Consider the following 16,179-nt stretch of genomic DNA (forward strand, 5'->3'; position numbering starts at 1 on the left):
GACCTCAAATGATCTGCCCGCCTTGGCCTCTCAAAGTGCTAGGATTACAGGTGTGAGCCACTGCGCCTGGCCTAACCTGCATGCATCTTAATACATATCATTTGCTTTGGGTACAGTCCCAAAATTAGGTTTGTATGGTAAAAGTCTCTCACATCCTTCTACATGCCATGTTTTAAGGTCCTACAAATCTGTAGCATTTACACGGTATTCATTTCCCTGTGATGTTGCTCATCTGGCATATTATTAATCTTTTAAGTCTGCCATTCTAATAACTGTCAACTGGTATTTCCTTAATTAGGATCTGCTTCATTGTATTGAAATTTAATAACTTTGGTGGATGATATGCTGCTATTTTTAGTGAATTGCTCATGCTTAAGTTTCATTTGAAAAAATTCTGGGCTTCAGAGGCAAATGCCAGAGTTGAGAGCAAGACCCTGTCTCCAAAAAAAAAAAAAAAAAAAAAAAAAAGATAATTGGCTTTATAATTAGAGAAATGTTGTGGATTCAAAACACAGCTCTGCCTCTTACTAACTGTGAATTTGGGCAAGTTACTTTATTTTAAGCCCTCATTACCTCATCTGTTGAATGGAGATAAATGCATTGCATGGTTAAATGTTAATATGATAAAGGACCCATCATGCAGAAGATCCTAAAAATAGCTACTTTTGTTGTCATCACCTGGCAACCGTGGGCATGAATTTACACCACCCCAGCCTTGATATTGAGATATCTTCCCCAGTTTATATGTGCAGAATGGTGGGGTTGGAAGTAGAAATGATGGCAAAACAGGATCTTATTAACTTAAGTCATTTTAGGAGTTTTGACACACATCTGGTTTCAGAGTCACTTGTTCTTCTCCCCAGCCCTGGTTTCTCTGGATTCTGTGCTTCTCCATGGAGGAAACTCAAGGAGAACTGACAAGTTCTTGTGGTTCTAAAACCATGGCCAATGTAAGTTTGTGTTTTTCTTCCTTGAAATACTGTGTTTTTAAATTCATGTGATCATTGAAGTCTCATTATCTTGAGACTTCCTTCCTAAGACAACCCTGTTGTGGAACCTGCTCCCTAATTACTCTGATCACAGTGAAGGATAGTGCCAAATAGCCTAGTGTCTTCCTCATTTGCTCCTGTTTTCTCTTATCTGTGCTCAAACATTGTCTTCCATGTCAGCCTCAGAGGCAGAGGTCAGATCCCATGCATTGAAAGGCTTAGAGGACTAGATTGGAGTATGATTGGGGTCTGCATATGGTAGTTTCAGGCATCTAGCCAGGGAATTTCCAAGGGATGAATAAGAAAACAAAAGTCAATTTTGTGGTTGAGGAGGTGGTGCTGGTCTCCAGTGACATCAGTGTCATTGTGGATACGTCAGCATCCTCTGGCTTAGGAAGAAAGCAAGTATTCCTGAGGTATGGCAGGGGTAGCAGGTAGGAAGATCCTCCAATCCCTAATGATAGCTGGAAATAGTCTCTGATCCCTAATGATGGGTGGAAACAGAATTGGGGAAGACCTTAAACATTTTGGCCAACCTAAATGCCTAAGAATAAAAGAAGAATTAGTCTGCTGTATCTACAAGATGGATGATATTATTAGCTAGCCAATAAATATACTAACTGAAGACTTTTCTTATGAGGTTATTTTGCATCATGATGAACCTGAGTTTTAACGAAATCACATAATGTCAGTCAAATCCTGTTTTCTAAGAGAGATTTTAGAGTACTTTTTGGTGAAAAAATTCTTTTTCCAAAAATTTTTCGAAGAGAAGAGAGGATGATGGAACTTGCATTTATTCAGAACTTAAACTGCAGGCACATAATGGGCAATGTGCTTATTTATGCTATTTCACTTAATTTGCATCAACAATATTGTTTAAAAGCGTATAAACACTTTATTTCAGAAATATTAATTTATTCTTTTATACACATTGCAGGCTTGAGCCCCAGTTTATTTGGTTACTGTGTTGCTTCTTTCCTGCAAAGCAGTTTTCCATCTTGAAAATACATTTAATTTCTTTTTAATACATAGGCTTGTCATTTCAGGTATCCTTGGCATTTAGGGATGTGTCCATAGACCTCTCCCAAGAGGAGTGGGAGTGCCTGGACCCTGTGCAGAGGGACTTGTACAAGGATGTGATGTTGGAGAACTACAGCAACCTGGTCTCACTGGGTAAGGTATCTTTCGAAATCGTTTATAATCTGTTTTCTGGAGTATCAGCTTTCTCCACTGTCAAACTTTAGAACTCTGTTTTAAGAGGCTGACTGACACCCCCTATTTCTAAACTCATAGTTTCAGCAGTGTTGGGGTGGAAATGGGCACCTGTGTTAAGCAACTTCACCTTTCTGACCCTTAGTGACATTCACTCCTCCCTCTGACTCTTCCTGTCATTGCTTGCTTTTCTAAATAATTTCCAGGTTTGAGTTGTGTGACATCAGATTTCATATAATGCATATACTCAGAATTCCTATAGCTGCTCTGTGTTAATATCTGGCCCTCCTACAAGACAACAGCTAGTCTCAGAATTCTAGTTTTCCTTGATTATTAAAAGAACCTCCATGGATTATACAGTGGTGGATTGAGTTAACAATAGTCATTTAAAATTCAAGCCAACACACCCCATCCTAAAGGAGACATATTCTCCTTAACCTGCTTTGCGGTTGAAAGTTAAAGTCTGTGAATTTACATTTTCTGTTGAAGGAGTATCTAAGGAAGAACCTGGAAATGTTTTAGGAAACTTAGTATATTTCTCCTAGGAAAATAGTAGCAACAACAAAATAATACTATATACTGGGCATATTGTATGCTTTTGCATATATTAATTCATTTAATTCTCACCACAGCCCTAAGAAGTCGGTAATATCAGCCCCATTTTGCATTTGATAAAAGTGAATACGTGCAGGGTAACTTTCAAGGTCACACAGCTGGTAGGTGGCAGAATATTTGAACCCAGGCCATAGGGCTCCAGAGGGTATGCTCACTGGTGCCCTTTCTCTACTGCCTTTAACAGCAAAGCAGACCTTTTCGCTCTCTTACCTTGTCTCTTTAGTCCTGTAATTGTGAGTCCATGTTAACGTGAATATTCTCAGATGGCCTTTTTCTTCTTTACTGTCATGGCATTGTCTAGTACCATTTTCACCTGCAGTTTCTTACAAATGTAACCAAGTCTGAATTGTCATTTCAAGGTTACGGTTGTTTTTGTATTTTTCTACAACATGCGTCATTTCTTTTCTCATGAGCAGGATATACCATTCCTAAGCCAGATGTGATTACTTTATTGGAGCAAGAGAAAGAGCCCTGGATAGTAATGAGGGAAGGGACAAGGAATTGGTACACAGGTGAGTTACAGCAAATCAGGCAGGAGGGTGCTATCGCAAGTTATGACCCATGATGTCAGGGAGGAGGCACAGCACTGAGTTGTTTGGAAAGCTCCCTTCAAAGGCCTGAGGCCTGTGGAGAAAGGACTGGTACCTGGGAAGCATTCAGATTCTCTCTACATTAGCTGCCAAAGGAACTTTACCCAATTTGCCATACTCCTTGTTTCTCTTCTCTCGTATTTCTCTCCTCTTTCAAAGTGGGGCTGCTTTCTTTCTTCCCCATTGATGACCATTTTACCTGTGTTTCCAGGCCTCCTTTTACATTTTGATTTATATTCATTTCTCCATTGTCCAAGTTTTACTCATCAAATATTTCCCATTTACCTAACCTAAGCCAGGCACTGCGCTAGAGTTTAGGCACTATTGATAGACACTCTTGTTGTCATAGAGATGTTGATATTATAGTAAGAGAAACATGTTGTCAATACGTAAACAGATAATAATCAGGTTTTCATATGTGTTGTGAAGAAAGTTAAGTAGAGTAAGGAGCTAGAGTGTTGGGGAGTTAGTAGGACTAATTTAGATAAGATCAGGAAAGGCCATTTTGAGGTGATGATCTTTGAACCAGAGACATAAAGTAAGATCTCAGGCCATGTGAATATTGAGGAAGAACATTACAAGCAGAAAAAGCTGCAAATGCAAAGGTTCTGAAATGAAGAACCATCTGTGTTTATTCCCAAAGCAGATTATGCCACCTGATGTGAACATTCTTGTACAATTGTTTTTGTGTTCAGATGTTTTCATTTCTCTTGGGTTTTCATTTTTCTTGGGAATATATGGAAGTGGAATTTCTGGGTCATAGGACAAGTGTATTTTCTTAATCATATATATTTGAGGTATAATTTATATAGTATAAAATGTACTCATTTTAAGTGTCAATTTTTATAACATTTTAAAACAGTTTTATTGACATGTAATTGGCATACAATAAACTGCACACATTTAAGGTATAAAATTTGCTAAGTTGCCCTGTATATTGTGAAACCATTTCACAATCAAAATAATAAACATATCCATCACCTCCAAAAGGAAATCCCTCCCTCATGTCCCTCTCTACCCACTGCCCAGGTAAACACTGATCATCTCTCTGTCACTATAACTTAGTTTTCATTTTCTAGAATTTTGTGTAATGGAATTATATGGTGATTTTTTTCTTCCTTTTTTAAAAATATGGTGATTTTTAAAATTTAGCTTCATTCACTCAGCAAAATTATTTTGAGATTCATCCATGTTGCTGTATGTATCAGTACTTCATTTCTTTTCATTGTTGAGTAGTATTCCATTGTATGGATGTACCACAATTTACTTATCCATTTACCTATAAGGATGGACATTGAGTTATTTCCAGTGTTTGGCTATTACAGATAAAGCTACTGGTAACTTTCACATAAAATTCTTTGTATAGACTTATGCTTTCATTTATCTTGGGTAACTCTCTGGGGTAGAATGGGTAGATCATATGATAAATATATGTCTATTTTTTAAGAAACTGCCACACTGTGTTTGAAAGTGGTTGTATCAGCCAGTAGCAGTGGCTCATGCCTGTAATCCCAGCACTTTGGGAGGCCGAGACAGTTGGATCACTGGAGGTCAGGAGTTCAAGACCAGCCTGGCCAACAAGGTGAAACTTCATCTTTACTAAAAATACAAAAATTAGCCAGGCATAGTGGCAGGCATCTGTAATCCCAGCTACTCGGGAGGCTGAAGCAGGAGAATCACTTGAACCCTGGAGGCAGAGGTTGCAGTGAGCCGAGATTGTGCCACTGCACTCCAGCCTGGGTGACAGACCAAGATAATGTCTGGAAAAAAAAAAAAAAGAAGAAGAAGAAAGTGATTGTATCCTGTTACTTTCCCAGCAGAAGTTTATGAAAATTCCAGTTCTTCCACATTCTTGTCAGCACTTTGGTATGGTCAGTCTTTTAAATTTTAGCTTTGCTAATAGATGAGTAATGGTATCACACTGTAGTTTTAATTTTCATTTCCCTAATGCCTAATAATCCTGAGCAACTTTTTATTCTTAATTTATCATCCATATATCTTCTTTGGTGAAGCGTCTGTTACAGTCTTCTGCTCGTTCTCTTTCCTTCTTTCTTTTTTTTTTTTGAAACAGAGTCTCGCTCTGTTGCCCAGGCTGGAATGCAGTGGCGTGACCTCGGCTCACTGCAACCTCCGCCTCCTGGGCACAAGCAATTCTCCTGCCTTAGCCTCCTGAGTAGCTGGGACCACAGGCATGTGCCACCATGCTCAGCTAATTTTTGCATTTTTAGTAGAGATGGGGTTTCACCACATTGGCCAGGCTGGTCTCGAACTCCTGACCTCAGATCCACCCGCCTCAGCCTCCCAAAGTGCTGGGCTTACAGGCGTGAGCCACTGTACCTGGCCTTCTGCCCATTTTCTAATTGCATTGGTTGTTTGCTAATTATTGGGTTTCGAGAGTCCCTTATAGTCTTTTATCAAATGTATGATCTGTAAACTCTTAACAGTGTCTTCTGAATAGCATAAGCTCTTAATTTGATTAAGTTCAATTTATCACATTTTTCTCTTATGGATTGTCCTTTCAGATCATATTTAAGAAATCTTTGCCCAGTATAAAAAGTACAAAAATTTTCTGTTTTCTTCTATAATTTTTTTTTTTTTTTGACAGAGTCTCGCTCTGTCACCCAGGCTGGAGTGCAGTGGCACAATCTCGGCTCACTGCAACCTCCACCTCCCGGGTTCAAGCAATTCTTCTGCCTCAGCCTCCCAAGTAGCTGGGACTACAGGTACACGCCACCACGCCCAGCTAATTTTTGTATTTTTAGTAGAGACAGGTTTTCACCATATTGACCAGGCTGGTCTCAAACTCCTGACCTCATGATCTGCCTGCCTGGGCTTTCCAAAGTGCTGGGATTACAGGCGTGAGCCACTGCCCCCAGCTTTTCTAGAAATTTTATAGTTTTAGATTTACATTTGTGTACCTATTGTACACAAACTCTTCCAGAAACTTTAAGATAAGGGAATACTTCCAAACTCACTCTTCAAGTCCAGCATTACCCTGATACCAAAACCAGACAAAGGCATTATAAGAAAAGAAATCTATAAGTCAGTATCTTTCGTGTACACAAATGCAAAAATTCTAGACTAAGTTTTAGCCATTTGAATCCAACAATTTATGAAAAGAATAGTAGTTACTGGCCATTCTTGGTGTTCCTTGGCTTGCAGATGCATCACTCCAGTCTCTGCCTCCATCTTCATGGCACCCTCTCTTGATCTCCCTGTGCCTCGCTCTTATAAGTACACCTGTTATTGGATTTAGGGCCCACCCTTTTTCCATATTAGGTCACATTCACAGGCACTGGGAGTTAGGAACATGTCTTTTCTGGGGGCCACAATTCAACCTACTACATCTGAGAATAAAGGCATTTATTTTTCTCCTTTCTAAAGCCTGTGTTTTTCACCTTGCCTTACTCTACTAGCCGGGACCTGCAGTGTAATTATTGACTAGCAATGAGTTTGAGGATCTGTGAATGAGTAATGATAAAACACAACTGATGCTCACCAAATAAAATATCTCAGTACTTGAGTTGGGACAGAGACAAAGAGAAGGAACAGTAGCCACACACACACAGGGCAAATGTAAACAGTTTTGGAGATGCCTAATGTTCAAGGTAACAATAGGTAATTGGAAAATGATGAAATACAAACATGACTTTTCCATTTATACTTTTGACTGAGCAATTTTGGATGTACCTTTGTTCCCTTTCAGAAGGGAAGTGATCCAGGAAAGAGCATATTTAATTGCTGTACTAGGTAGGATGAGATTGGAATCAGGAAGATATATTCATAACTATGTTGCAATTTGGGGAAATGAAGTTATTATACTTAGCTGCCCTCTCAGTGACTTGTTTGTAATATTTACAGAGGTGGTTTCCAGAGGTCTTCCAAATAAGAAAGGTCTTTTTATCAATGGTAATATGTTTGGGTTTTATTCTAGGGGGAGCGAGAAACTCTATTCTAAAGGGAGAAGAATTAGGTACAGATTTTCAAAATGATCTCCATCAAAGCCATGTGATGAAAAAGATTTTAAATGCACATATCCAGGACTTGCTCCTGTAGATTTTGATTTTGTCTGGTTTGGTGCCTGAAGAACAGTATATGTAAGAAATTCCCCTAAATCCATCCTAAATAAGAGGACCACTGATTTACCCTATTATCCTACTCAGCTATTTTACCATTCTTTTTTTTTTGTTTGTTTGAGACAGAGTCTCGCTCTGTCACCCAGGCTGGAGTGCAGTGGCACAATCTTGGCTCACTGCAAGCTCCACCTCCCGGGTTCACGGCATTCTCCTGCCTCAGCCTCCCGAGTGGCTGGGACTACAGGCACCTGCCACCACGCCCAGCTAATTTTTTGTATTTTTAGTAGAGACGGGGTTTCACCATGTTAGCCAGGATGGTCTCAATCTCCTGACTTCATGATCCACCTGCCTCAGCCTCCCAAAGTGCTGGGATTACAGGCATGAGCCACCGCACCCGGCCTATTTTACCATTCTTAAAAGTCACATCATTTTCTGAGGTATTTTGCCTTCTTTTAAATTGCACTACAATAATTTAGAGTTCTCTAAGCCAGGAACCAGCAAACTATAGCCCATGAGCCAAATAACTCACTGCCTGTTTTTGCATGGCTCATAAGTTACAACTGGTTTTTCCATTTTTTTAATGGTTGAAAAAATCAAGATTTTGTGTCATGTAAACACTTTTTGAAATTCAAATTTCAGTGTCCATAAGTCAAGTGTTATTATAACACAGCCACACTTATTATCATCTGTGGCTACCCTTGTGCTGTAATAACAGAGCTAAGTAATTGTGACAGAGACCATATGCCTCGCAAGGCCTAACATCTTCACTATCTGGTCTTTTAAAGAAAAAGTTTGTTGAATCTTGCTCTAAACCATTTATTTCTAATGTATGTTATTTCTGTTTATCTTTTATTTCTACTATAAGGTACAACCCCCATCCCTGCCCCAACACAGAAAAATAGCATTATAGCATTTGTTTGCTCTTTGCTTTTTTTTTGCAGATTTGGAATACAAGTATATTACCAAGAATTTACTTTCAGAAAAGAATGTTTGCAAAATCTATTTATCTCAATTGCAGACAGGAGAAAAAAGTAAAAACACCATCCATGAGGATACCATTTTCAGAAATGGTTTGCAGTGTAAACATGAATTTGAGAGACAAGAGAGACATCAGATGGGATGCGTTAGTCAAACGCTAACCCAAAAACAAATATCTCATCCTCTACATCCAAAAATTCATGCTAGAGAGAAATCATATGAATGTAAGGAATGTAGAAAGGCCTTTAGACAACAGTCATACCTTATTCAACATCTGAGAATTCACACTGGTGAGAGACCCTATAAATGTATGGAATGTGGAAAGGCCTTTTGTCGAGTAGGAGACCTTAGAGTACATCACACCATCCATGCTGGGGAGAGACCCTATGAATGTAAAGAATGTGGGAAGGCCTTTAGACTTCATTATCACCTTACTGAACATCAGAGAATACATTCTGGTGTGAAACCCTACAAGTGTAAGGAATGTGGGAAAGCCTTTAGTCGTGTTAGAGACCTTAGAGTACATCAGACAATTCATGCTGGAGAGAGACCTTATGAATGTAAAGAATGTGGGAAGGCCTTTAGACTTCATTATCAACTAACTGAACATCAAAGAATTCATACTGGTGAGAGGCCTTATGAATGTAAGGTTTGTGGCAAGACCTTTAGGGTACAACGACATATTAGTCAACATCAGAAAATTCATACTGGTGTCAAACCCTATAAATGTAATGAATGTGGGAAGGCCTTTAGTCATGGCTCATACCTTGTTCAACATCAGAAAATTCATACTGGTGAAAAACCCTATGAATGTAAAGAATGTGGTAAGTCCTTTAGTTTTCATGCAGAACTTGCTCGACATCATAGAATTCATACTGGTGAGAAACCCTATGAATGTAGAGAATGTGGGAAAGCCTTTCGTCTTCAAACAGAACTTACTCGGCATCATAGAACTTATACTGGTGAGAAACCCTATGAATGTAAGGAATGTGGGAAGGCCTTTATTTGTGGTTATCAACTTACTTTACATCTGAGAACTCACACCGGTGAGATTCCCTATGAATGTAAGGAATGTGGAAAAACCTTCAGTAGTCGCTATCATCTCACTCAACACTACAGAATTCATACTGGTGAGAAACCCTACATATGTAACGAATGTGGAAAAGCCTTTCGTCTTCAAGCAGAACTTACCCGACATCACAGAATTCATATATGTGAGAAACCCTATGAATGTAAGGAATGTGGGAAGGCTTTTATTCGTAGCAATCAATTTATTTCACACCAGCGAATTCACACCAGTGAGAGCACCTACGTATGTAAGGAATGTGGGAAGATTTTTAGTCGTCGCTATAATCTTACTCAACATTTTAAAATTCACACTGGTGAAAAACCCTGCATATGTAATGAATGTGGGAAAGCCTTTCGATTTCAAACAGAACTTACTCAGCATCATAGAATTCATACTGGTGAAAAACCCTATAAATGTACAGAATGCGGGAAGGCCTTTATTCGTAGCACTCATCTCACGCAACATCACAGAATTCATACTGGCGAGAAACCTTACGAATGTAAGGAATGTGGGAAGACGTTTAGTCGGCACTATCATCTTACTCAACATCACAGAGGCCATACTGGTGAGAAGCCCTACATATGTAATGAATGTGGGAATGCTTTTATTTGCAGTTATCGACTTACGTTACATCAAAGAATTCACACTGGTGAGATCCCATATGAATGTAAGGAATGCGGAAAGACCTTTAGTCGTCGGTATCATCTTACTCAACATTTTAGACTTCATACTGGTGAGAAACCTTATAGCTGTAAAGAATGTGGGAATGCCTTTCGTCTTCAAGCAGAACTTACTCGACATCACATAGTTCACACGGGTGAGAAACCCTATAAATGTAACGACTGTGGGAAGGCCTTCAGTGTTAATTCAGGACTTACTCGACATCACAGAATTCATACTGGTGAAAAACCCTATAAATGTAAAGAATGTGGAAAAGACTTTATTCGTAGTGATCAACTTACTTTACATCAGAGAAATCATATTAGTGAGGAAGTCTTATGCATAATATAAAGAGAATATGATGGCTTTTAGAAAATGCCCTTTAGCAGAGAATTTGTAATTTAAGAAATTTTCTGTTTGTTACGGAACATGTGGGAATCCCCTTTACTTCATGCTCACAATTTATCAGAAATTATTTCATATGTTAAAGAATTGAAAGACTATAGCATCACTCAGTCCCTGTTAGACTTTAGAAGATTGATACTGATGCACTGCATCCCAGACCATCAAGGACCTTTCCCCTGCAAACTGTTGTTGAATAGCAATAATAATGGGCCAGGTGAAGTGGCTCACACCTGTAATCCCAGCACGTGGAAAGACAGGAGCTCAAAACCAGCCTGGGCAACATAGTGAGACCCTGCCTCATGGCTTTAGTGAGCCAAGATTGTGCCACTGCACTCCAGCTTGGTGAGAGTGAGATCCTGTCTCTAAATAAATAAGTAAAACGTAGGCCAGGCACAGTGGCTCACACCTGTAATCCCAGCACTATGGGAGGCCCAGGTGACCAGGTGAGGTCAGGAGTTCAAGACCAGCCTGGCCAACATGGTGAAACCGCTTCTCTACTAAAATACACAAATTAGCTAGGCGTGGTGGCGGGTGCCTGTAATCCCAACTACTCAAGAGGTTGAGGCAGGAAAATTGCTTGAACCTAGGTGGCAGAGGTTGCAGTGAGCCGAGATCACACCACTGCAACTCTAGTCTGGGCGACAGAGCAAGACTCCGTCTCTTAAATAAATAGATTACCAGAAAAATGAAAAGAAAAAAAACAGACATGCAAAATAAAAGCCCCAGTTTTTTATTATGGTATTTAACTGAGTTAACTCTATCAGATTGCTGCAAACATTTCTAAATACTTGCTCTCAGTATCTATAACTTTTGCAAACAATTTGTGGACCAGTGTCAACACATGGCCACACTTTATATAGCACTATAATGGAAAATGATTCTGTTAATGTAATGAACATGGGAAAGACCAGCCTTGGCATATCTTTATGATATATAAAAATAATATAATTCTCATAATTCCACCTCTGCCTATGTGGTGTTTGGCAAAACATGTCCCTGTGCCTTGGTTTTTAAAATGGTAATAATTAATAGTACCACCTAATAGTATTTTTGTGAGGATGAAATGCTAATAAAAGATAAAACCTTTAAAAGAGTATTTGGCACACAGCATTTTATCAATAAATATTGCTTTATTTTTTTCATTAGGGATACACTTAGTACATTCATGTGAGAGAAAGGCCCTGTGGGTGTCAGGAATTTGTAAAAACCGTCCATTACCTTTAATTCCTTATTTAGATTGGGATAATTAACTGGGGATAATATCCAGTAAAATAGATTAAACTTCCATTTATAAAGTCAGAACCCATCTCTGAAAATTAATGTGAGAAAGAAATCTCTAGATTTGATGGGTGTGAAGATTATGAGAGTAAAGTTTTGAAGACTCAGGGATAGCTGTAATGCTTTTTTCTTTTTAAACCCAAAAAGCAGGTATGTCAGTCTGCTTTTTCTGCCTACAATGATAAATTAAAAACAGCCACTATCCATTTGGAAAACTTAAAAGAATAATGAACACTGTTATGTTCTATCTAGATTCAGCAGTTGTTAATATGTTGTCACATTTGGTTTGCTTATACATAGTATTTACATATTTGTAAATATGTAGTATTTGAGTATAAATTGTAGATACTATAAAACACATCACATCTAAGAATAAAGGCTGCCTCCTACTTAATTGCTATATAACAATTGTCCAACCTGTCTGTGCCCCAGGGCAGCTTTGAATGCAGTCCAACACAAATTTGTAAGCTGTCTTAAAACATTATGAGATTTTTTTGTGATTTTTTTTTAAGCTCATCCGCCATTGTTAGTATATTTTATGTGTGGCCCAAGATAATTCTTCCAGTGTAGCCCAGGGAAGCCAAAAGATTTGACCCCCAGTAACTTCACACCTAAGAAGATTAGCAATAATTCCATAATCTGTGATATTCAGTCTGTGTTCATATTCTCAGTTGTGTTCATTCTTTTCACTTGTGTAAAGAATGCTTTTCATAGGTTATTTTTAAATTCAGGAACCAAATTCATGAATTACATTTTTGCATTGTTCGTCTCTTAAAATAAGAATGGCCCTTCCCCCCACAACTTTATTGCAACATTAACTTTTTAAGCACTCAGGATAGTTGTCTTATAGAATATCACATTCTGGATTTTTCTCATTTTCTCAAAGTATATATTTTTTTCTTTTGAGACGGAGTCTCACTCTGTCGCCCAGGCTGGAGTGCAGTGGTGCGATCTCGGCTCACTGCAAGCTCCGCCTCCCGGGTTCAGGCCATTCTCCTGCCTCAGCCTCCCCAGTAGCTGGGACTACAGGCGCCTTCAACCACACCCGGCTAATTTTTTGTGTTTTTAGTAGAGATGGGGTTTCACCGTGTTAGCCAGGACAGTCTCGATCTCCCGACCTCATGATCCGCCCGCCTCGTCCTCCCAAAGTGCTGGGATTACAGGCGTGAGCCACCGCACCTGGCGTTCTCAAAGTATTTTTAAATGTGTTTTTTTATCCCCAATATTTCCCATTAACTGGAATTTGGGATTAGAGACCCAATTAGGGACAGATTAAATATTTTGGCGAGAATACTTAATGGGAGAAATTTTGTATTTCAATTTGTAACCCATTAGGTGGCATACAGTGTCATTATACCAGTATGGTATCCTTAGTTCATTCACTTGGTGTAGCAGAACATACATTCCAAAGATGGCCACACCAATATATCCCATTCTGCATGTTTACCTTACAAGGTGATACCGACACTCCCCAAGAGGTAGAGCTCATGGTCCTTCCTTTTGAATCTGGCCAGGTGGGCCTGTGTTTATGGCAGGAGTAACACTGTGATTTCCACAACTAAGTCACAAAAGGCAATACAGCTTCTGCCTGACCCACTTGGGATGAAGCCCAGCCACCATGCTATGAAGATGCCAAGTAACCACATAGAAAAGCTAAGTAAAGCTGTCCTGATTACAGCTGTAGCTGAGGTAACAGCCAGCATCCAGCACCAAGTGTATGAGGGTATGAGCCTTCAGATGATTCTAACCCTTAGCCTTCAGGCTGTCCTAGCTGGTGCTAAGTGGAGCAGAGAAAAGCTTTCCCCCATGAGCCTGCCCAAATTGCAGATTTACGTGTAAAATATGGTCTGTTTTAAGCCACTAAGTTTTGGTGTAGTTTGTTACACAGCAATAGGTAACTGAAATACTTGCTTCATATGGTAATCACCAAGTTTCTCTGTTGTAGAGCTAAATATTTCTTTTAATTTAGTAAATGATCTGTAGAGTAGTACTTTGGCATTTTGGAACTTTAAAATCTCCAATAATATAATGACACCAGATTAAAAAGAAAATGAAACCATAAAGGACAATTTAGAAATGAATGGTGAGATCAGAATTTGTGAATGTGGCCAAACCTGTGCTCAGTGAAAAATCAATAACCTGTTAATGTATTCAGGAAACAAATATTGAGAGCCAGCACTTTGTTTCTCCTGCTCACCACTCTACTCCCAGTGACTTAATACTGTTTCTTTAACATAATAATCACTTATAAAACTGTTAAAAGAATGAAGACGCATTAAACTCAAGAAACTAAGGGAAAAATAAGTCAATATAAGAAAGAAGGGAGGATCATTAAAAGGAGTTAATGAATTTGAAAATAAAGTAGACTTATTAAGGCTTTGTGAAAAAATATTAATACTTGATTTTAGTATAGCTAATCAAAGGAAAAAGATAATTACAGCATTGTGAATGAGAATTGGATGTAAGTACAGATGGAGGAGATATTTTTTGTTTTATTGAAAATTTCAAGGAGGAGGTACTATCAAAATTTCACTAGCTCTTTCTACACTGATATTATAATCCTAATACAACAGATGAGGATAGTTCTTAAAAGGCAAAAATGTAGGTGAGTCATTATGAAGAAAGCAGAAATTCTAAACCATCAGCACATTCATTCAAAAACCTAGTAAAGCAATTAAGCAAAATAATTTATTTACTTGGACTGTCCAGGGATAGATCTGTTCTAGTTTTCCAAATTAATGATGGGAAAGGAAGAGCTGATCCAGTCCAAGTATCTTCAAGACCCATGTTCTCAGTTTTTCTTAGCTTTAAATGGCCAAATTATGGCTTAGATTGGATATGATAATTTCCTCAATGCTTAACACTGAGCACAATTTTTCACATATTTGAAATCAAGGTGTATCTTAAAATTTATGGCATCTGACAATACTTCCAACCAGGTGGCAGTCATCAAGCAGTTTTGTGAAAAGCCTTCCTGGTAAGAATACAAAAGCACCTGCACCAAAATATATAGATTTAATGGCATGTAGAGGTTTGCGTGAATATATACAGTTGAAATTCAATTCTTCCCTAAAAAGAACTGTAACTCATTTCTTGAAGACTACCATACTACCACTTTCCTCAACTTAGACTAATGTCCATTGTCAACCAAAATGTCTGGGATCTCATGGATCCATTATGATTTGCAACTCCAGGTCCATTTTATGCAAATAAGACAGCCATAATATATCATTGTACAAGTCATTTACTATCTAATTATATCATTGCTCAACATTCACAAATTATTTTTACAAATAACAATAATTGGATGTAACAAAAAGCAGAGTATTTTGAGACATATATTAATGCAAAATATTGTTAATGTATCAGTGGATTGTTCCTCCAAAGTACCAGTGCCTTAACACAACATATCTAAAAGAACGTCTCTGGGAACAGTAGTACTTAATGGCACTTGAGAAATGGTTTGTGGGCACACAGCCTTCTGAAGTTTTGAATACTAAATCCCTTTTTTAAAAAAATGCTTATTATCAGGCTATCAAAAGATTTGAGTCTTACAATAAAGAAAATTTGCTTAATTTTATCTAATGCATGATAAACTTTACTAAGGAAGTCTCATTCAGAATATCTAATATTTTGGGACGTGAGCCCACACTGGAAATGCCATAACCAAAAAAGAGTGGCCCTAAAGATAGAATATTCAGATCTAATGGCAGATGCTTAGCTATGCTGGGAAAGGAAATGAATGGTATATTTCTCTGCTGCTCACATATTCCTCTGCAATAAATTGCTGGCCCAGTTTTGTTTTTATATACTCACTACTATACTAATGAGGATGGCTCAATTTTTTATTTGAACATACTATAATGAATTTAAACTTTCATTGGTATTTATGTTTTAACAGGTTTTCACAATTTCAAATATACTTCAATAAATATCCTTGTCTGTGATCATTGGTTTATGTGAATTGGAATTTCAGTAGCTGTATATACATGGAAGTACAATTGCTCTTACATCATACACTCTTTCAGTTATGTTAGATAATACTAAATCAACCATAGATTCTGTATACCCTACTAGATATTTCCAAATTGTTCTCTTAGACTCCTGAGAACTGGTAAATTGAGTGCTATAGCTTCAGTTTAGGTATGTTTTTGTATGTATTCCTAAATTTTGACTTAAGCCACTTTTCAAATGTATTTCTTGGCCTATCATCATTCCTTTACTTTGACTTTCATATTCTTGGCTTTCTCCATTATTTTTGTCTTGTTTTTTTCTTCCCTCTAATTGACTTGAATGTCATTCTGGAT

General features: G+C 38.1%; 1 protein-coding gene across 5 annotated transcripts in view; it reads left to right on the forward strand.

Moving 5' to 3' along the window:
• Positions 1–15,819, forward strand: part of ZNF546 (zinc finger protein 546) — a 28,992-nt gene extending 13,173 nt beyond the window's left edge. For 4 of the 5 annotated variants that reach the window (XM_063719486.1, XM_054538898.2, XM_054538899.2 and 1 more), the window contains 4 exons: positions 864–950; positions 2,036–2,162; positions 3,233–3,328; positions 8,424–15,819. In XM_063719486.1, coding sequence (XP_063575556.1) covers positions 864–950; positions 2,036–2,162; positions 3,233–3,328; positions 8,424–10,540 — 2,427 coding nt within the window. In that variant the 3' untranslated portion in view covers positions 10,541–15,819. The remainder of the gene's footprint in view (positions 1–863; positions 951–2,035; positions 2,163–3,232; positions 3,329–8,423) is intronic. The other variant, XM_054538897.2, reaches the window with a different exon arrangement.
• The last annotated feature ends 360 nt before the right edge of the window (positions 15,820–16,179 follow it).

Source organism: Pongo abelii, chromosome 20, assembly GCF_028885655.2.
Source record: "Pongo abelii isolate AG06213 chromosome 20, NHGRI_mPonAbe1-v2.0_pri, whole genome shotgun sequence".
Classification (NCBI taxonomy): domain Eukaryota; kingdom Metazoa; phylum Chordata; class Mammalia; order Primates; family Hominidae; genus Pongo; species Pongo abelii.